This window comes from Ceratotherium simum, chromosome X, assembly GCF_057802395.1.
Source record: "Ceratotherium simum simum isolate JZ-2026a chromosome X, ASM5780239v1, whole genome shotgun sequence".
Classification (NCBI taxonomy): domain Eukaryota; kingdom Metazoa; phylum Chordata; class Mammalia; order Perissodactyla; family Rhinocerotidae; genus Ceratotherium; species Ceratotherium simum.
This window is the reverse complement of record NC_141940.1, coordinates 60,478,278-60,500,434: the sequence shown is the minus strand read 5'-3', so window position 1 is coordinate 60,500,434 and position 22,157 is coordinate 60,478,278. Positions and strand designations below refer to the sequence as shown.

Here is a 22,157-nt window from a genome sequence, read left to right as displayed (position 1 = left end):
TATGTTTTATTTTCTTAGTGTTTAATTTTTGATATATGGTGACTAGCTCATTAAACACATATTTGTTAATACGGTATTTAATTATTATTATAGGTACCTTTTGGAGATATAGTGCCTAGACTCAAGAATAATCTTAAAAGTGGGATTATTAGGTCGTAAAGGCCAAGGGAACTAGACCTTTGTGTGTCTTTCAAATCATGCACCTTCAAGAAGGGCTAGTTCTGATCCTCTAAGTTATTCTCTCTGAATGTAAACTTACACTACTATCACTCACCAAGTCAGATCCTCAATTAATCCAAGATCTAGGTACTTTATTTGTACTCAAATCAAGGACTCTTAAAATATACATAATCACTAGGAGATCCTTGGCTAAAAATAAACTGCACTCAAACTAAAAGCAATCAGATTGAGTAGACAGTGAAACTGAAAAATCTCAGTTCACAGCACTTGTTTCAGCACTTGTTTCACATTCCTTTAATGGGATGAACTGATTTTCATATGTGAGAATCTCCTTTCCAGTTTTATGTTCCTGACATTTTGTGAATGTGTAAAGCCTTATGCAGGACTAAAGATTGCTAAAACATATGAGCAAGACTGACTTAAAAAGAAAAGAATCTAATCTAATCCATAACTTCTTTTACCTGTTCCGTGTTTTCGGTTATTTGAAGAGTGCTTGGGGCACAAGTAGATATTTTCAGAGTTGGAGAATGGAGTTCCTGTTGAGAGAAACAAAAGGAGGTTCAGAAAGTGTTACTGAACAGTGTCATTTGAATGTCTTACATTCTTGAGGTGTTATTTCCTTTATTTTTATAATAACCCAATTTGTCAGAAATAACATTAGTGCTTTCTTAGATGATGTCCATCTTTCCAAGGAGCACATTACTGAATTCCTTTGTCACCTTTGCAAGTAGCCTAATGATAAGTTCTAGAATGCTTTCATAATAATACATTCTTCTTGTACTTTTAGGTTGCGTCTTGTTTTTCTTTTTTGAGAATTCTGCTCATATATACCCCAATGTTATTATATGTCTGCAATTAACAAGATGCAAAATTTATCAAACAAAAACATTAAATGCAAAAATTCTCAAACCAATACTACAGGTAACTACCTTTGAAAACTCAGCTAAGACTACTGCCCTTAGATTACTTCAAACTGACTCTTAATTATGCTTTGTCTTTTATCTGCTTCTAGTTTAATTTCAAAGAGTAGGTTCTGATGTTAAAAAAATGATCCATAAATGTGAGAATATGATTTTTAATAATGATTAGATGAAATAGTCACCTTATCAATTATGCTGGCATTCTTTACATTTTTTCCACAATTAGCAAAACTGCATAGATTTATTAGTCTGCAAAGAGTTGATAGCATTACTCAATCTCTTCATACATTACGATAATTTACAACCAATTGACACAACTCCAGGATATATTCCCACAATGATAAAAATATTTGTTTTCTTTAGAACAAGGAGGCTATTAAAAATCAGAATATGGACTTGCAAGGGAAACACTGACAGATTCATACGAAAGTATAGCTATGATATAGGTGTAACATGCTGTTCTTTTTTTTGTTTTTTAATTTTTTGTTTATTGCAGTAACATTGGTTTATAACATTGTGTAAATTTCAGGTGTATAATAACATGCTGTTCTTAAAACAGGACTATGCCTTTACTCAAACTGCCAAATGTTCTGAGCTGTAGTTTTTCTTTTGTTTCAACTTGTAACATTTTCATCCCCTCTCTCCATTGCATCAACAGCAATGCTGCAAGCTTAATGTTTCAAGGCAGCCTTTGAATATGTTCCCAGATTTCCTGCTGGTAGCTGAGGAGAATTGCTCAGACAAATGCAGAGAAGTAAAAATTGTAGATCAAACAGGTACGTGTTCTTCAGTTTAGGAAAATGGTTATAAATACAATCAAGTGCAGGTGGGTATGGTCCACAGATCCAACAGGAGTGGGTTTAGAGAGACAAAAATAAGGGTGCTTTTTAGTTTTGCAATAGTACACGAATACATTCTAACAAAAATTTATACACCTAAAGTCAAAGATCTTCCCTTAACCATCTTCCCTCCATCCAAATCCCTTACCCAGAAGTAACCACTATTTTCAAGTGTATCCCTACATAAATATATATGTATAAGCAATAATATTTATTGCTATTGTTATTCTGCAATGTAAGCCAAACAATACCTCTTGTATTATAGATTAGAGATATGTCTTAATTCATTATTTTAATGAATACATAGTGTTTCATAATGTTTGTTTGATAGCTTGTTTGTCTATTTCCCTACTAATCAACATTTAAATTGTTTCCAGGTTTGACTATGCTGCAATGAGCGTTCTTGTGCAATGTGAGTACTTCTCTAAAATCCCACAAAGAAGTGGGATTGCTGGGACACAGAGTACGTGCATTATTCATTTTAACAGATACTCCCCGATTGATTTCTCTAAAGGCTATCCCAATTACACATCCACCAGCAGTGTGTAAAAGTACTCATGTCTGAAGAATGCTTTTATGCAACCTTTTAGCCTTTTTAGGCTGGGGCTAGTAATACTAGGATCATTTTGAGAGGATAATTTGTGCACACTGCCTAGCACCTCGTAGGTGTTTTATAAATGGTAGTTCTTTCCTCATACCCTTCAACCAATTCAAATCTGATTACATCAGCAAATTAAACAGAATGAAACTTATTAGCCAAGTGGGCTACTTTTTAAGATAAGAGAACGTACTGAGAAGTTTTATAAATTTGCAGAAATTAACTCAAGTAGAAATACATACACACACACACACACACACACACACATATATATATCTCATACCCTTAGGACATTTTTTATAGTAGTATAAGAAGGGTTACTTTATTCAGATGCTAAGATAGTAGATATTTAAAAGGCAAATTAGTGTATTTGCACAAAGTCTAGTCTGATCCCAAAATGAAGAAATTAATCAATCTTCTTATATTTGGAAGGCTGGTACATTAATTCCATAAATTATAATTTACTTAATTGTTTTGAGCCTTCTTTATTAGAATTGATCTAGGCAAATGTGGCTTTTCCCATACAACCCTTATGGAAACAGGACAAATGAAATAGCTTCAAAAAATAAAATATTAAGATGGTAGCTTAATATGAGTCAAAGAGATTAAGACATGTGGACAGCAGTAACTAAATGGAGTGACATTTGTCAGGGCTTCTAAAATGGAGCTGGGAATCTATTAAGGAAATGGGGCTTTATTCACATTCATCACTTCTCTACCCAGATGAAATGTAACTTTTGAACTGTGCATCTCTGTTGTCATCTTGACCTCCTTTCAAGAAATATGCTTATTCCCATAGATTAGAACTTTTTGCCTTAGAGATGGCCTTAGCAACCAATCACATATAGCCAAGAAGTAACAGTTGCTGCCAGTACCAACCACAAATCTTGCAAAACAAACTGTGTAATTTATCTCTTTTTGCCTTTATAAACCCTCACCTTTTTTGTCTTCCTTGGAGCACATTTTGGGTTTCTGCCTGAATCTGTGTCTCCCAAATTGCAATTCTAATTGCCCAAATAAATATCTGCTGTTTAAATTTTTAAATTTTTTTTTTCCTCCAAAGCCCCAGTAGATAGTTGTATGTCATAGCTGCACATCCTTCTAGTTGCTGTATGTGGGACGCGGCCTCAGCATGGCCAGACAAGCAGTGCGTCGGTGCGCGCCCAGGGTTCCGAACCCGGGTCGCCAGCAGCGGAGCGCGCGCACTTAACCGCTAAGCCACGGGGCCAGCCCTATCTGCTGTTTAAATTGTAGTGATTTTCCCTTGGTCAGTAGACATATGGTGTTGACCAGCATGAATTTAAATTGTAGCAGTATTAGGCTTATCAAAAGATGGAAAAAACCTATCTGAATATAAGGTTTATTAATTCCAGAAAGGCTTGTTAAAGAAAACTCCCTTTCCCTGGAAGTCTACAGAATTAGGTAAGGTAGTCTGAGTAAACGTCCAAAATGAACATTATCTTGATGATGGAAGGTACTTTCAGTGGCGTCTAGCTCCAGGCAGGATTGCAGCAAGTCATCCCATAAATAGCCATGGGCCTATTCTACAAGAAGTGATCAAAAATGTTTGTGAATGAATAAATGAATGAAGAGGATGTCTTGGTTTTAAGGGTATCCCAGGAATAGAAGTCTAAATTTCCCTTTTGATAACTTATATCAGTGTTTATTTTCAGTATAATTCATCTGTATACAGCTTACCTAAATCCTTCATGTTGAAATCCTTAAATTCAATGAATAGTAATCTTTTGTGGTTATGCCCTCTGTGCCACAGCCTTACATTCCTTATAACAAAATAATTAAATGCTGGGGAAGAGATGGTGGTGACTATCATAATATAGTGGAAAGAGTTCTGGACTTGGAGTCAGGAGCCCTAGGTTCTAATTCTAGTTATACTAGCAGCCAGCTGTGTGATATTGAACAACTCATGTCATCTTCTTGAGCTTCATTTTCCTTGTGTGAGAAATGGGATGTGGGTGTGGGTGACTGTGGCTTAGAGGAGCTTTCAGCACCTTTCTATTTCTGACATTCTGTGAATATAGGCGGTCATTCCCAACTTATTTTTCCATACAGACAAAACAATTTCAAATCCTTTAAACTTGTCAATCTTGTTTCCTTTGATGATGATGATGACAATTAACACCTAGTAAGAGCTTTCTATGCCAAATATGTTGCATAGATTATCTTATTTAACACTCGAAACAACCACGTGAAGAAGATACTATTATAACACCATTTTACATATGAGTAAACTTAGACAAAGATAAGTAACTAGCTGAAGATCACACAGCTAATACTAAGGTGTTGGAATGCCAACTCAAGTAGCATGACTCCACAACTCATGCTCTTAATCACTATATTTTGGCACATCTATAGCTTGCCTCGTTGCATTTTCTGTTTTTCAAGTTGTAGAACATAATTCTACTGTCAGATTTGACTAGTCCTTATAATAGGAGGCTAGATATTTGTCTTTTTTTATTATTTACTGTGAAAGGCAACATTTGGGTGCTTGAAATCAAGAGATCCACTCAAAAGTGACTGTGTGAGAGAATTGCCCTGGTTAAATAATTTATTTATTTATATTTTTGTGAGGGAGATCAGCCCTGAGCTAACATCCGTGCTAATCCTCCTCTTTTTGCTGAGGAAGACTGGCTCTGAGCTAACATCTATTGCCAATCCTCCTCCTTTTTTTTTTCCCCAAAGCCCCAGTAGATAGTTGTACGTCATAGTTTCACATCCTTGTAGTTGCTGTATGTGGGACGCGGCCTCAGCATGGCCGGAGAAGCGGTGCGTCGGTGTGCGCCGGGAATCCGAACCCAGGCTGCCAGTAGCAGAGCACGCACTTAACTGCTAAGCCACCGGGCCGGCCCCTGGTTAAATAATTTAAACTTCTACAAATTCAATAGGGTTGTTGTTTTTTTTTTTAATAGACTGCATGATATATTTACAGAGTGTACTCACAGGCCTCTAAAATCAAAAACACTGAATTTTTATTTAATACTCATATCATCTAAACCCTTTAATTTTGCTGAAGGCCCTACTTTTTCTGATCAAATATTCAGCATAGTATTGAGCCGTTTATTCCTGTGGCTCAAATTTGCTAAATACGTAAATATTGCCTTTTGGGTAACTTTCTTTAGGTAGAGTTCTGGTGAAAAATAATTTTGTTTATAACTAGGTGGGCTCAGGCTTAGCATAAAATCCAGGGCTGTTTTTCTCCCATTGCCTAAAGTAATGATTTTCAGCCTTGGGAAACTTGTAGCAGCCCTCTTCCTCTTTCTCCCCCTCCACCTCCTCCTGTTCCTTCTCCTATGCTTCCTCCTCGTTTTGTAAAGTACATATGGCATTACCAATTTTAAGATCAGAGTAGATTAAAATCAGTCTGCTTTTTGGGATAATTTCACTACATCACTTGAGATAATTGTCCATACCTTAGTATACCCTAAATCAGAACTGGGAAACTCTAGTTGCCCTAGGGACAATTCAGTAGTCACAAAACTGTATTTTATTTATAACTGTTTGTTAAAATAGCTATGTTTTTCAGAGTTAACAAATCATATGAAATGCAAATGGCCCCAATTTCTCAGCTACTTACCTCAGCGAGAGAGCTTTTAAGTAGCTCAGTGCACTGGAGAAAGAAGGGAAAGCAGAAGCTGGAGAGGCGTTATTCTCCTTTAGGTAGAAGGGAAATCTTAAAAACTTAGGTCATACTCTGAATTTCAGGATCATTTCAGGGCAAGACCTTGAAAATTAGAACAGAAATTATTTTTGTCCTCTAATATATTTTTGATACTTTCCACTCTGATAATGGAACATTTGAATGGGAAAAATACAGTAAGGGTAATCATCAAATGATTTGCTGAAACCAAAAAATATAAAGTTGTTTAAACTAAAAATACTCTAGTACCTAACTAAGGTAAATTAGGGAGATAGCTGATATAGTGGGAATATCAAGAGCTTGTTTCTAAACGCAGCGCATTCATTAACTAGCTGTTGGTAACTTGGACAAGTTATTTTGAGATACTTGAGCCTCAATTTCCTTATTTGTACAACAGACAAATAATATACAATGCATATTTTTATTTGTACACTGTACAATTTGTACAATGGCTGTAATTATGTTTTTCCTTCTTAATTTTTGGAGTTCTGGTGACTAAATAACATATGTAAAATAATAGTGAAAAATAAAAAATATCATCTATTAATATGAGGCATTATTTTTACTGGATTGGTTACATGTGTAACTAAATTATTTGTTCAAAACTTGTTATGTAATGGTATTGAAAAAGATAAAGACAGAATATGCTCTCTACCTTCATCAAGCTTATAATCAGCTAGAGGGTAAAAACTTTTATTGTAAATAACAATAAAATAGAGTATCGTAAGAGCTATAAGGAACTTACTATGGGAGTTTCGAGGGCTAAGAGATAACTTCAGCCTGGGACAATCTGAGATTTCATCACAAGGTTATACTTGAAGAAGTTCTCGAAAAATTGATACGATTCAGCATACGTATCTAGATTGGTGAGGATGGGGGATTGGGGCATTTCAGGTGTAAGAGCAACATGAGCAAAGGCATAATTGTGGAAAATTGGGGGCTATATTTAGAGAACAATGGTTTACATTTTGGCTGAAGTATAGAATACTAGAAGGGGAGTTCCAGGAAGTAAGGTCCCTAGGAGCCAGGTAATGGAGGGCTTTGAAAGTCAGACTAAGAAATTTATAGACACTGAGTGTCACTGAATGTGTTTTGGGCAGAAGAGTCGTATGAGGTCTTTGTAGGGAATTTAAGTAACTGTTCTACAGAACATATTTTTAGATGTCATTGGGTTTGTAAAGATTTTTAAATAATTTTATGCAAGAACTTGTTCATCCAAGCTAAATTCTGTGTAGAAGAGGAATGGGTAAACACTGTGTTTGAGGATAAAAATCTTTCTTTGGAAAGTTCTACATGCATTTTGATGTATGGCCGAGTACTGAACAGTAGTAGTAGTTTTTATGAGGGAATCTCAGGGCCCGTAACTGATATGCTAAACCAATTACAGGGTAACTGAGCAAGATTCAATAAATAAAAACACTTCACCTAGACAAAATTTCAGTAGCAGGGGAGGTAGAGGGAATATCTCTATATAAGTAGACTAGTTAGCAGCTTCAAGCTAATTTAGTTAAAGGAAGCATCACAACAAGATCTCAGGGAAATGATATGATGACAGATCAGAATCACTAATGCTTTAACAGCATTTGCCATAATAAGTAATGATAAATATTTGTCCATAGGAAAAAAGATGTAAATCAAATATAAACAAGTCAAATCTAGATGCTTAATGGGACCCAAGAATTAGAATAGAAAACTAATTTACTTATTAAATAACTTCCTTATATTTATTTTATGTGTTTACTTTTTTAAACAGGCAATTTGTGTCCTACTTTCCATTTTCAGTTCAAAGAGAAGGCATAAAAGAGTGAAACTCACAAACAGTCCTAGTCATATATCTTTATTAAAGCCCCCGCTGACAGCCACATTCAGGCATATTTGCAAGCCATAATCACAAACAGAGGCGGGAGATGGGCGAGGAGAGAGAGAGACAGAGAGAGAGAGAGAATTTCCTGTTCCATTCTATTCTCCAAAACATTTATTTTGATTTGTCTTTTAGTTTTGATTTAAAAAAAAATCAACCCTCAACAAGTATACAGTCCATGGTGGAGGAAAAGAAGGACCACAGAAATAATATACTACTCAGTATTATAAGTACCTTACATTTATTTATTTATTATTATAAGTAACTTATAATACTTATAGTTAAATAATAAAAAGTGATACTAGCTTTAAAAGGAGACCACATCTGGAATGGAGGTGGGAGTGGAGTACTACATTAAGGAGAGAGTAAGAACATTCAGGGTTGGAGAAGATGTCTTGAAGAAGACGACTTTCCAGATGAATTTTGAGGAATAGGTAGAATTCCAGCAGAAATGTGAGGGAAGGGTGGATGTTGCCAGAGTGGGGAATGGACAGAACAAAGGCGGGAGTGGGAGGGAGGCAAAATACTCAACTTGTTCAAGAAACAGAACAGTACAGTGTGTCTGTAACACAAGGTGGGAGGAGGTGGGTGGTAGGAGATAAGACTGTAAAAGTAAGATGGGACTGTCCTAAGGAGGCTCTTTAACAGCATCAAGGCGAGGAGTTTGAACCTAACTTTGGAACTTGATTATGAAAGTTTTTGAAAAGATTCTAAATTATAAATCCAATGCCATTTTATTGCTGAGGTCGTAAATTCCACAATAAGGTACAAGCAGATTTTATTTCTTCGTAATATTTCCAGCAAAGTTCTCCCAAAGCATTTATGAATCTTTAAATAACTAAAAATTAATCAACTTATTACTCAGTGCTGGAGCCTTGTATATTTTGATACAAAACAATCAGTAAAATTTGTGAGACAAATATAAAAAAAGAATTCTGAGCAGCAACAAAAAATATCTGCCTTCTTGGTAAATAAAATAATATTTTAAAAGGATTGAAATATTCATTTATTATTTATTTTTCGCCTGGCTTGTGTGCCAAGAGATTTTAGGTGGTTCATAATGGGAGCATGTACAAGAAAATGATCATGAAGTATAAATAGGAATCAGATATCAGAGACTGTGTAACATAAATGAGTCAAATGTGTAGACCAGGAATATACAGTATAGCATGGTGGTTACAAGCATACAGATAGAAGTAGACTGCTGGATTTAAATCTCAGTTGTACCACATACTAGCTGTATGAGCTTGAGCAAGTCACATAATATTTCCGTGCCTCAGTTACCTCATCTGTAAAAATGAGAATGATATTTGAACTTTACTTACCAAAATTTGAAATTAATTCAGTAGGTTAAGAGAGATAGGCAGTTCCAGAGAGGCTATGAAACCCAGATTACGTGCCCAAAAGAAGGAAGATGCATTTTGATTGAGGGGGGTTATTTTTCCTCTTTTTCTTTTCTTTTTTTTTTTTTGTGAGGAAGATCAGCCCTGTGCTAACATCTGCCAACCCTCTTCTTTTTTTGCTGAGGAAGACTGGCCCTGGGCTAACATCCGTGCCCATCTTCCTCCACTTTATATGGGATGCCGCCACAGCATGGCTTGCCAAGCGGTGTGTCGGTGCGCGCCCTGGATCAAAACTGGCGAACCCCAGGCCGCGCCAGCAGAGCACGCGCACTTAACCGCTTGCGCCACCGGGCCGGTCCCTCTTTTTCCTCTTCTTAAGCATTTGCTCTATCAAAAAGTGATGTTCTTGGAAAATTATATAGATAGACAGAGGATAGATACATGCATATATTCATAAAAATCTTTCATTCAGGTCTTTTCTTAAAGGCTTATGAATTTAATTCTCCTTCGACTGAAAAAGTCATTGTAAACTTATACTTTGAGAGTTTGTGGCTTCATTTTTTGTTTCATTCCTATGTGCCCATTATAGCTGATCGTGTAAATTGGCAGCACTTTGATCACACATTTGCACCACCATCAATTTCTTCGAATGTGATGATCTTAGAAGTGTTTCTATATTTAAATGAGTAGCTTAAATATAGAGATCCACAGTGTCCAGTAGAACTCTCTGCAATGGTGGAAGTGTTCTATATCTGTGCTCTCCAGTACAGTAGCCACTAGCCACATGAGGCTGTTGAGCACTTAAAACGTGGCTAGTGTGACTGAGAAACTGAATATTTAATTTAATTTAATTTTAATTAATTTAAATGCAAATGTAAGTAGCCACGTGCTACCCTATTGGAAGTGCAGCTCTAAAGGAAACAATAGGTAAGAGGTAGACTGCAAGCAAGCTTTAATGCTCAGTGTCACTACATTTTAAAAGGAAAAAGAAAAGTCCACAAACTAAAAACTCCATCTCAAATATTGATGTTCAAGTTCAAAGAATCTAAGAGCATGGGAACTTCCAAATTACTCTTTCTAAAGGATATTTATGCCAGTGAACATTACAAATACATTCATGCTATTCCAGTCTTTTGATCATATACCATGAGTTTTAGAAAAGTGCTTTAATGCTTTTCCTCATTAGTCTTTCTTAGCTAGTAGAGCCCTAGTAAGCCTTTCAAGCATATGTGTTTACCTAACCTTCCCAGTGTCAAAGGAACTCTTATTTTATAGTCTATTCATTTAGTTTATTATCTTATTTTGTCTGTGCAGCTAGGCGCTTTTGTTGGCTATATTTTTATAAATCAATAATACAAATGGAAAGAATTGTTGAGTGCAAACTCTGTGCCAGACATTGTGCTGGACACCTTCACATGTTATCTCATTCAATACTCACTACAACCCTGAAGGAAGGTATTATTGTCCCGTTTAACAAATGAGAAAGTTGAGATCCTGAGAGGTCAAGTAATTTGTTCTAGGTAATACAGCATTAACATTTACTATGTGTCAGTCACTGTGCTGTGTGTTTTCCACCATATATCATCACATTTGATTCTAAGTACAATCCTATGAGTTAGGTGTTCTTATTGCCCCTTTTTACAAATGAGGCCACAGAGGCATACAGTTAGCAAGTTTCCGAACCAGGAATTAAACTCGAGAAGTTTAAAACCTAAGCCTACACTCTTAGCCGCTACGCTAGACTGTTTCATAGTTTGGTTCTGCCAAAGTCTACCTCATTACTGCATGTTTATTATTTGCAGCTCTCCCTGAGACATTCCACATAGATTTATTTGTATGGGTATTTTCTCCACACAGTGTTCTCTGTGACTGATCTTTAGACTCTGCAAAATATGAACCTCTTCAGTCAATACCTACTAGCTTTCCATTTTCCTACTAATAGCTCTGATCAAAGAGTTCAAGACCTTAGTGCAATAGATACATGAGAGATGGTGAGACTGCTGGGAATGAGAATTAAGTAACAGACATAGAAGATTGCATACATAGTACAGGACTTTGTCCTCTAAATATTTGGAAGCTTGTTGAAATGAACATGGAACTCATTCATTTTGTCTAATTTAAATTTTAAAACTTTACTTAAAAACTAATATGTAATCTAATGTTCCAAGAAGGAAAAGCATGGTAGCCTTATGGCTGCTCCTGTCAGTCCTAACGACTGTGAAAATCACTGAAAACCACCTGACACTTATGCTGGCAGAATTTGCCAAGGCAAACTGCCATTTGAATAGTATGGGAGATGTTTTTGTTAGAAACTATCACAGCCAGTAACATGGTTAAACACCTGCCTTAGGTTATTGTTGAGATGTTGTTCTGAACTTTGTACAGGAAGAAACATGTAAACTATAACGATCTATCTTTATTTTATTTTATTTTTTTTGTGAGGAAGATCAGCCCTGAGCTAACATCCATGCCAATCCTCCTCTTTTTGCTGAGGAAGACCGGCTCTGAGCTAACATCCACTGCCAGTCCTCCTCCTTTTTCCCCCAAAGCCCCAGTAGATAGTTGTATGTCATAGTTTCACATCCCTCTTGTTGCTGTGTGTGGGACGCAGCCTCAGCATGGCCGGAGAAGCAGTGCGTCGGTGCGCACCCGGGATCCAAACCCAGGCCACCAGCAGCGGAGCGCACACACTTAACCGCTAAGCCACGGGGCCGGCCCTAACGATCTCTCTTTAGATGAAAAAACACTTCCTTAATTTAGGATAAAATCTGTGATTCTGTTCTCATGTGAAGAAAGCAATAGAATGTACTAGAATGTAGTAGTAATAGAGCTCCTTCCCTGCATCTCTTCCCTCCAATGGAAATCCCTCATTTAGGGCCGGCCCCGTGGCTTAGCGGTTAAGTGTGCGCACTCCGCTGCTGGCGGCCCGGGTTCGGATCCCGGGTACGCACCGACACACCGCTTCTCCGGCCATGCTGAGGCCGCGTCCCACATACAGCAACTAGAAGGATGTGCAACTATGAGATACAACTATCTACTGGGGCTTTGGGGGAAAAATAAATAAATAAAAATTATAAAAAAAAAAGAAATCCCTCATTTAAGAGACTCATTCCTGGATTCTTTTTCTTCTTTTCCTGAAGGAAATTAGGAGAGAAAATAAAAGTACAGTCACGTGTTCCTTAAAGATGGGGATGCATTCTGAGAAATGTGTGGTTAGGTGATTTCATTGCTGTGCAAACATTATAAAGTACACCTATACAAATTTAGATGGTATAGCCTACTACACACCTAGGCTATATGGTATAGCTTATTGCTCCTAGGCTACAAACCTGTACAGCATGTTATTGTCCTGAATACTGTAGGCAATTGTAACACAATGGTAAGTATTGTCTATCTAAACATAGGAAAGGTACAGTAAAAATACTGTATAAAAGATAAAAAATGGTGCACCTGTATAGGGCACTTACCATGAATGGAGCTTGCAGGACTGGAAGTTGCTCTGAGTGAGTCAGTGAGTGAGTGGTGAGTGAATGTGAAGGCCTAGGACATTCTATACACTACTCAAGACTTTATAAACACTGTACACTTAGGCTACACTAGATTTATTAAAAATATATTTTTCTTTAATAATTAACCTTAGCTTACTGTAACTTTTTTACTTGATAAACTTTTAATTTTTTTTTAATTTTTTGACTTTTTTGTAATAACACTTGGCATAAAACACAAACACATTGTACAGTGGTACAAAAATATGTTCTTTCTTTATATCCCTATTCTATAAACTTTCCTCTATTTTTAAAATTTTTTATTTTTTTTACTTTTCAGACTTTTTATTAAAAACTGAGACACAAACACACACATTAGCCTAGGCCTACACAGAGTCAAGATCATCAAAATCACTGTCTTCCACCTCCACACCTTGTCCCACTAGAAGGTCTTTAGGGGCAATAACACTCATGGAGCTCTCATCTCCTATGATAACAATGCCTTCTTCTGGAATATCTCCTGAAGGACCTGCCTGAGGTCATATTCAGAAATGTGTCCATGGTGGTTTGTTTGGTTTGTTTCTGTTTTTCATCATAGATTTGCCTGTAAGCAGATAATACATCATAAACATTCCTCTTTATTAATGAAAACTTTTCAGTGTTGTGGTCTATGATTTCAAACTTTTTAAGGAGATTGCTGAGGTCTGCAAAAGCTTCTGCTAAACTCTTCACTGTGAATCTTCTTGGAGGTTCTTATTCTCCTGCAGCTTCCTTTTCTCTGGCCTCTTTTTCAGCTGTGTGTTCCTGTTCCAGTTCCAACAACTCCTCATTAGTCAGTTCCTCAGAACCAACCCTAGGAGCTCCTCAACGTCAACTTCATCCACGCCCAGTTTAAAGTTGTTTACCATCTCAACCCATAGCCTTGTTGCTTTTTGCAATCTCCTCATCCTTGGCAAATTCCTTGAAATTATGAATGAACCCCTTGAGTGTCTTCTTCCGGATGCCATTCATACAGTCCTTGGTGACATCACCCAAAGCACAAGCAAAGTTCTTGATGCAGTCATAGATGTTACAATGCTTCCAGAATGACATCAGTGTCTTCTCAGTTTCTTTCTCAGTTGCAGCAATAGCCTAGGCAAAGATTCTCCTCAGGTAGTAAGCCTTAAAAGCTGCTTTAACTCTTCGATCCATTGGTTGGATCAAGGAGGTGGTGCTTGGAGGGAGAAACACCACTTGATATTGGGATGAAGATCATCAACAAAAAGAGGATATCCTGGACCATTATCAACAACAAGCAAAATCTTGAAAGGCATATTATTCTCCAAACAGTGCTTCTCCATTTCTCTGGCATAGCAATGAAGGAGGGCATCTTGGAAGAGGAGCTGGGTCATCCATGACTTCTTATTGCTCCTGTAGTACACTGGCAGTGTGTGCTTATTGATATGCTTGAAAGCCTTAGGTTTCTCACTGTGCCAGACCACAAAGGGTTTCAATTCATAGCCTGTATCATTGCCCCCAAGGAATACTGTTATCCTATCTTTAAAAGCCTTGAAACCTGGCATTGACTTGGCCTCCTTATGGATGCAAGTCCTTTTAGGCATTCCTTTCCAGAAAAGGGAAGTTTCATCCATATTGACTATTTGCTCTGGCAAGTAATTTCCCTCCACTATCAGCTTATCTAGAGTTTCCAAAAATTCTTCAGCTGCCTTCACATCAGCACTTGCAGACTTACCATTCACTTTCACGTTATGTAATGAATAATGATTCTTGAATTGTTGAAACCACCCACAACTAGCAGTAAATGCAACATCATAATTGAGTCCAATCTTTTCTTACAACATTGCAAACAAACTTTTTGCTTTCGCCATGATTGCCATGGTGCTGAGAGGGATACACTTCTGTGTCTGGTCTTCAATCCAGGTCATTAGAAGTTTCTCCATGCCTGATATAGGCCCTTCTCGAATTTTTGTTAGTCTCATTGCCTTCACTGAAGCAGATCCTTTAACAGGTTCTGTCATATTGTTCCTGTTCTTCAAGATTGTAGCTGTGGTGGAATGGGATATGCCTCATTGGAGAGCAATAACCATCACTGACTTTCCACCTTTGTAGTCCTTAATCATTTTTAATTTTGTTTCCAGGTCAATCACTCAGCATGGCCTCTTACTGGCAATGTTAGCACTGGATTTTGTATGCTTAAGTGCCATGATGAATAAAACAACATGAGATTAAATCAAGCACAAGAGAAAATGATGCAATCAAGAGATGCAGTAAACATTAGATGTATAAGGCTGCTGCCAGTGTAACATGGCATACTGTTTTACAGTACACTTTTTTTATAAGTAGAAAGAGTACACTCTAAAATAACGATAAAAAGTATAGTAAATACATAAACCAGTAACATAGTCGTTTATTATAATTATCAAGTATTATGTACTTCACCTAATTGTATGTGCTGTACTTTTATATGACTGGCAATGCAGTAGGTTTGTTTACACCAGCATGACCATAAACACATGAGTAATGCATTGCACTATGACATTACAATGGGTACGACATCACTAGGTGATAGGAATTTTTCAACTCCATTATAATCTTATGGGACCACTATCATGTATGCTGTCTGTCATTGACTGAAATGTTGTTATGTGGTGCATGACTATATACAGTCTTTTTACGGTACCTGCTTTCTATCTTTAAAAACTAGAAGTATATGCACCATTGGAAGTTTAAAAAGGATCACTATTGAGATAGCAGCTGGTGTAAAGAAAAAATTAGCTCAAATATACTTGTTTAGAAAGGTTTTCACTTTTTTTTTTTTTTGGTGAGGAACATTGGCCCTGAGCTAACTTCTGTTGCCAATCTTCCTCTTTTTTCCTTGAGGGAGATTGTCTCTGAGCTAACATCTGTGCCAATCTTCCTTCACCTTGTATGTGGGATGCCACCACAGCATGGCTTGATGAGCAGTGTGTAGGTCCTCGCTTGGGATCCAAACCCACGAACCCCAGGCCGCCAAAGTGGAGCATGCAAACCTAACCACTGTGCTACAAGGCTGGCCTTGAAAGGTTTGCACTTTTTTTTTTTTTTTACTGAGGAAGATTAGCCCTGAGCTAACATCTGTTGCCAAGCCTCCTCTTTTTGCTGAGGAAGATTGGCCCTGGGGCATGCCCATCTTCCTCTACTTTATATGTGGGACACCTGCCACAGCATGGCTTGATAAGCAGTGTGTACGTATGTCCACGCCCAGGATCCGAACCTTCGAACCCTGGGCTGCCAAAGCAGAGCACACGAACTTAATCACTATGCCACTGGCCGGCCCCAGGTTTTCACTTTTAAATGGGGTTTAAGAGCATGGCAAATCTCCCAGTTGTCTTATCATGAACGTCAAGAAAAGAAATTTGGTTCACAACAGTTGAAAAAGACAAGTTCACCTCTCATCCTTTTGCCTCGCCCCCCCACTTTGCCACACACATACATAATGACAGCTTGTGAGTGCCATTGACTGAAAACAGGCCCAGCAATTTATCAGACTTCCCTTAAACAAGAGACAAATGGCATGGGCATTTTCACCCTGCAATTAGTTGCACTCACAATTTCTATAGTTTCATTTAACTTTAAGCACAAAAAGGATGACCAAAACTGAAAACATGGGCCTCTTTATCCAATGACCTCATTTCTTTTTCAGGCAACCTACTTCCCTGAACAATCATTCACTTTAGTGACCACACCCTTGAACAACAATTTATCAGAGCAACACACCCCTCCCCACAGAACAGGAAAATTTTCTAATAGTGTATAGAAATACTGGCATGGTAAGGGAGCTATCCACAATCTTTGTACCAAAGCAAAAGAAAAAAAAATAATGTAAACAAAGATAAGCCCAGGCTGAATAATTATTGAGAGCAGAGGCCATTCACAAACATACGTTCTCCTCTGGGCTGCTCTCTAGAGTTAAATTTGGTTGCAAGTTTCAAATTCAAAAGAATGGTAACCCATATAACACATACATTAAGAGATCTCTTTTTGCACCAAAAATTGTTTTATTCAATAAAATATTAATGGCCAAAGCACAAAATAATATTTAAAAATGAAATATAGTCATATGGGACACCTACAGAATAGGTCCTGTTTATCTGTCCTCAATGTGGACTCTCCCCAGATAAGCAAATTGTATTTATCCAGATAATCAGGGTGCTTCCTACATAATAGACACTTAATAGATGTGTGCTCAATGAGTCACTGGTATTAAAAAATATTTTATTTTGATTCATTTCTCTCTCACACTACAGAGCTCCTCTGTATACATGGAAAATATCTCGACCTTCATGAAAAGCTAAATTAATGGAAGGGAAAAATATATGTCCAATGAATAATTCACATCAATGTTGTTCATTAAGGCAGTATTTCATTTTGAGTTAATGATGGTAGGTTAATATTTAAGCTTTTTATAAGGTTGAGCTGTAAGGATTCTTGTTTTCTTTTGTTTTATGTAGTTTCTAGAATTCCATTTATTTACAAGACTGCATTCAGTTCTAAAATGCATCTATCACCTTGATTACACCTATGTTTGATTTTACTTGTTCATATGGATAAATCTACTAATTTTAATTCTGCTATCAATTTAGACAATTTCACCAGCAACTGATTTATACATTCGATTTTCTCTGAGAAACACTCTATCAATCAGACAAGATAATAATCGAGAGAATCATAGAATATATCTAATCAATTATAGACAAGAAATAAAGCAACATTATATCTGGAAAAACTTAAAATATGTTTATGTCTATAAACACCATTTTAGTGCATAAGAAGGAAATAGAGGAAAAACATGTACTAAAAAGCCAGAGATGGAAAATACTAAAGCGCTGCAAAAACATTTGGTTAGATCTAAAATGTCTACTACATAAGCTAAAATTAAGATTCAGGAAGCAAAGCAAAGTGACATCAATTTTGGTTTCTCAGAGGGAACATATTTCACTACTGGCAATTATATATATTTTTTAAATCTTATGAATTCTCTGAATGTCATCCAAACACCAAAGTGCTAAAAACAATTAAAGTAAAAGTTTAATTGAATTCATGATGGCAAACAATTGATTATAACACCCCTTTTCCTAGCTGCCGTGGTCACAAACTCTAGCATCAGAGTAATTGCTGCATACCAACTCAAAATGTCTCTGAAACATGGCATGTTAAGGGAAGATTTTATTAAAACATAAAACAAACCCCCCAAAAAAGAGTTTTGAGTAATATGTACTGCTTGCTTGCACTTGGCACGGTACATAGTAAAGTTGCCCCCACATCTTACCCATTTTGTTAGCATGAAGGTAATTTCAGATCAAATCTAGGCCCAACTGTACCAAATGCTATCCTATTAATAAACAGGGAAAGAGGAAAATAAAATAGAAGAGTTTTCTAGTCACATTATTTGTGGCAGCTATCTAAAAGCTTTTTTGCCAAATTATCTTTTGGTGGATTTGTGAATGAATGCTCTTTGATATCTAACTCAGTTTGAAATTTTATAGCCTAATTTTCTCTCTTCTTGTTTCACTTAGGAAATGAAGCTCCTTCTTATTTTTTTCCTTTACCACATATCTAGAATCTCATCTCCTTCATCCTCACCCAGCCCTTACTTTTCTTTCTCTTCAATTATAAATAACTTCAGACTTCACAGCACCCTCCATTCCAATCTCTTATCCCAGTTTCTGTGGCCATACTTTCTATCCCTAAGGTTCTTTATAAACTCCTCTATGGGCAACTACTTTTCAGGATGTAGATAGTCTTGTAAGGATCACTTTAGCAAATATCAGGTAGAAAGAAGGAGAGTCTTACAAAAGCTCGACTAGCTTGGTCCTGGGATTATCAAAAAGGAAAGTTAAACTAAGGAGTGTACAATAAAGTCTGATCTTAAAAATTGTTCTGTAGTCAATATTTATAATTTCTCAAATTTCACCTTTTAAATTTTTATCTATTTATCTTTCTTTTACTAGTAAGTTGACAAGAAAAGAGATTAACGTGTTTAAACAACTATAACAGATAGGGTGATTCTAGCATTCCTATGATACTGGTAACTTATTTTTGACCTTTGCTTTGTTTTTGGACTACTAAGGAACACAGGTGACAGCCACTATGTTGTTCATTAACATCCTAATACTGAATATTGGAATTTACATGTGCATTATTATTATCACTTATACAAACTAGTGTTTTTTGACCTTTATATTTTTATTTCCTTTGACTTCAATACAGGTGGAATTTTTCTCAACTAGGAAATTGCTAACAACAAATCCTGAACTTTTTCTTCATATTTTTCCCTCAAATTAAGCTAGGAGAGAAATAAAAGAGTAAAATTCTGGCCTGTGTAGTCATTGGGTTATCTATATCTTAAAACAATTCTTTTAAAAATAGTTTTATTATATACTTTAGAAATGTTGCTTCATATCCTACTTTAAAGTGTGGATTTTGGGAAAATAATCCATATTATTCCAGATTGATATAATCATGCAACATAGGATAATATCATCCCAATTGTTGTTTTTTGAGCTCTCAAATTGCATCTTGAAAACAAAATTTCAGTTTGGATGGAAGTTTCCAGAAAGCTTCAAGATATGCAAATTTAATGTAAAGAGAGTCAAAGAATAAAAACAGACATAGAGCTTTCAATTTTATATAGTTTTGCAATTTTCCTTTCCATTCGTTGGCAACATTATTAGCACAGATACTGATGCTAAAATAATGCCTTTAAAAACAAATTTATTTCATTTTAAAGGGTGTCTTAGAATTCCACCTTTTTTAGCTTTCATATAACAATTGCTTGTGTCTTGCCTTCCTCAATCCTATATCCACTCTTTCAATACTCCTTATACCGATATTCATAAAATATTCACCTTGGATGTAGAAGAACCAATGTGACATTTTCAGAAGAAACACATATGACAATTCAAACAGACATTTGTGCCTATCACTCATCCTGGAGCAGCATACTATTTGCTGAACACAAATAATTGCTCGTCACTCCATATATACCATTGTCCCTACACCACCATATTTAATACAAAAAACTTGTTTACTTCTGACATGAAGTGACTCCGTGGGATCTTATTCTATAAAAATTATTGTATTCAATTTGAGGATTGCTTTGCAATTGGGGCAAAAGAATACCTCGGATCAGATTTTCCAATCAAATCCAACAAAAAATGAGCCATCCTATGCTCTAGTTAGATTATGAAAATCATTGGAACTGGTAAACAAACAATCACAGGAACTAGTAAATGAAATAACAGCCAAGCGATGGAATTTGGGTGACTGTACATCGCACATATAGCTGCAATCCACCAAGAGATAACATCCTGTAGAACAGAGGCAAAGAAGCAGAAAGAAAAGAAATGAGATTAAAGATTTCCCCTCTCTACTAGCCTGGCATAGCTGTCTTTGTGGTACCTGAGAATTGTCGCTCCAAACCAAATTTTGATAGGAGGAGGCAGTTTTGAGAGGGGAGAGCACTTCCCGTGAGTCGATGGGGTCCAAGGCCTGAACCACCTTGTTCATGGGCCCACTGTAGGTCCTCACTCGCTCATACACTACATTTTTTTCTGGAGGCTGCTGGACTTGGCTTGACTGATGGTAGTAGTGGTAATGCTGGGGCTGGCCCTGCAGCACCTCTGGGGGCTGCTGAGTCCCACAGTTGCTGCTGCTTGTCTCACTCCAATAGCTTGAGCTCATCATCTTCTCAGTGGTCATCAAGGTACTCCCCAGATGCTCTCCCTAAGGAACAGACAGAGAGATCATGAAAGAAAGGGGTAGAAAGGCAGGCAGGCAGGCACACGTAGAAGCCATTTATCCACCACCTCTGCCTATGGTGGTGGCAGGGAGAGATGAGAGTTACCTGAGCAGCACAGGAGCAGGTCTGGCAGCTGCAGAGGAAGCAGCAAAGTATTTGAACACGAATGGAAAGTGAGCCACCCTGTGAGATTGCTCCAGGAAATGGTACTGACACGCCCTTGAGGGGCGGATTCACAGGGCAGGTTTACCTGCCAGAAAAGGCTCTGCTTTGCCACGGAGATAGCTACAAAGCTACAGAGTAGGTAAGGGAGTTTGGAAAGAGAGAAATGTGGAATTTCAGGGCTGAGGCCAGAGCTTCCAAGTCCACAGACTTGGAGATTCACTTTAACTGTAAATAGGCAGACAAAGACATGCCCATGCCAAAACTCACTAGAGAAATAAAGTCACAAAAGTCACGTGAAAGTGGCTTTCCCATGGATCTTAAGCTTAGCAAACGTAGTTACAAGCATGAATATTATCATTCCAGCGTCCTAGACCAAAATACAGGTATTAGCCTAGGGACACACTAATTTTCACAGATAAATTTGCATTCTTTGCAAAATCCAGCTGGTAATTGCAGTTAAGGGAGATTGCTATGGGGTCTACTTCAAGCAACTCTCTCTAATGTATGGGCCTGTTTATCTTGCTCTAGGCCTGGTATGGCTTTCTAACATACATTGAAGTAGATTTGTCTAAATGATTGAATCACTGTCTATACATGGGGGATTTTTCAAAAAAACTAACCCTTCCACAAATGCTTTGCATTTTAGCATTTATGTCTATTGTTTTGCATTTTTACAAAGAAATGTACCCTGATTTTATTTGTGCTCTAGGAGACACTAAGTTTGATTGCCTTTTTAAAGTCTAGTTGTTAAGGAAGCTGCAAGTCCTGAGAGGTGCCTTACCTGATATAATGAGATTTAAACATGCTTAGCACTTATATTTATTACTACTTAAAATTAAAATCATAATGCCTACTTACCCATCAGTATTTGCCTTACAAGATACTTCAGCACCACTGGACTCTAGAATATTCACTGAGAGTGTCTTCAGAAAAGGGATGTCTTCCTAGTATATACATACACCATAGAACCTAGCACACCATCACCATTCTGGAGAGGAAGAGAATACCATCAAGCTGACTAGCCAGATTTTGTCTGCTGAGTGAAAAAAGGTAGTGATTTGCTGGTCACTTGCTATGACCAGGTACTATGCAAAGAGCTTTACATGGATTATCTGTCATCCTCATAACTTTATGAGGGTTTATAGGTGAGAAACTGAGGCACAGACACAGACAGGTTGAAAAACTTCCCAAAGTTAAACAACCAGTAAATGGTGGGTCTGGGGTTTGAACGTAGGGAAACTCATTTTAGAGTCGAAGCTCTTATCTACTAAATTATACTACTAGATAAATTTTTAAATTATGTGCTGCATCTGGCCATCTAGTAAACCTTC

General features: G+C 37.0%; 1 protein-coding gene across 2 annotated transcripts in view; it reads right to left on the bottom strand.

Annotated features, from left to right (window-relative positions):
- POF1B (POF1B actin binding protein) overlaps nt 1-20,806 on the bottom strand; it is a 95,226-nt gene extending 74,420 nt beyond the window's left edge. For both annotated transcript variants that reach the window (XM_087427539.1, XM_087427538.1), the window contains exons 1-3: nt 20,767-20,806; nt 20,322-20,645; nt 642-716 (exon numbers count right to left, since the gene is read on the bottom strand). In XM_087427539.1, the coding sequence (XP_087283665.1) occupies nt 642-716; nt 20,322-20,621 (375 nt within the window). In that variant the 5' untranslated portion in view covers nt 20,622-20,645; nt 20,767-20,806. The remainder of the gene's footprint in view (nt 1-641; nt 717-20,321; nt 20,646-20,766) is intronic.
- Nucleotides 20,807-22,157: the final 1,351 nt, after the last annotated feature.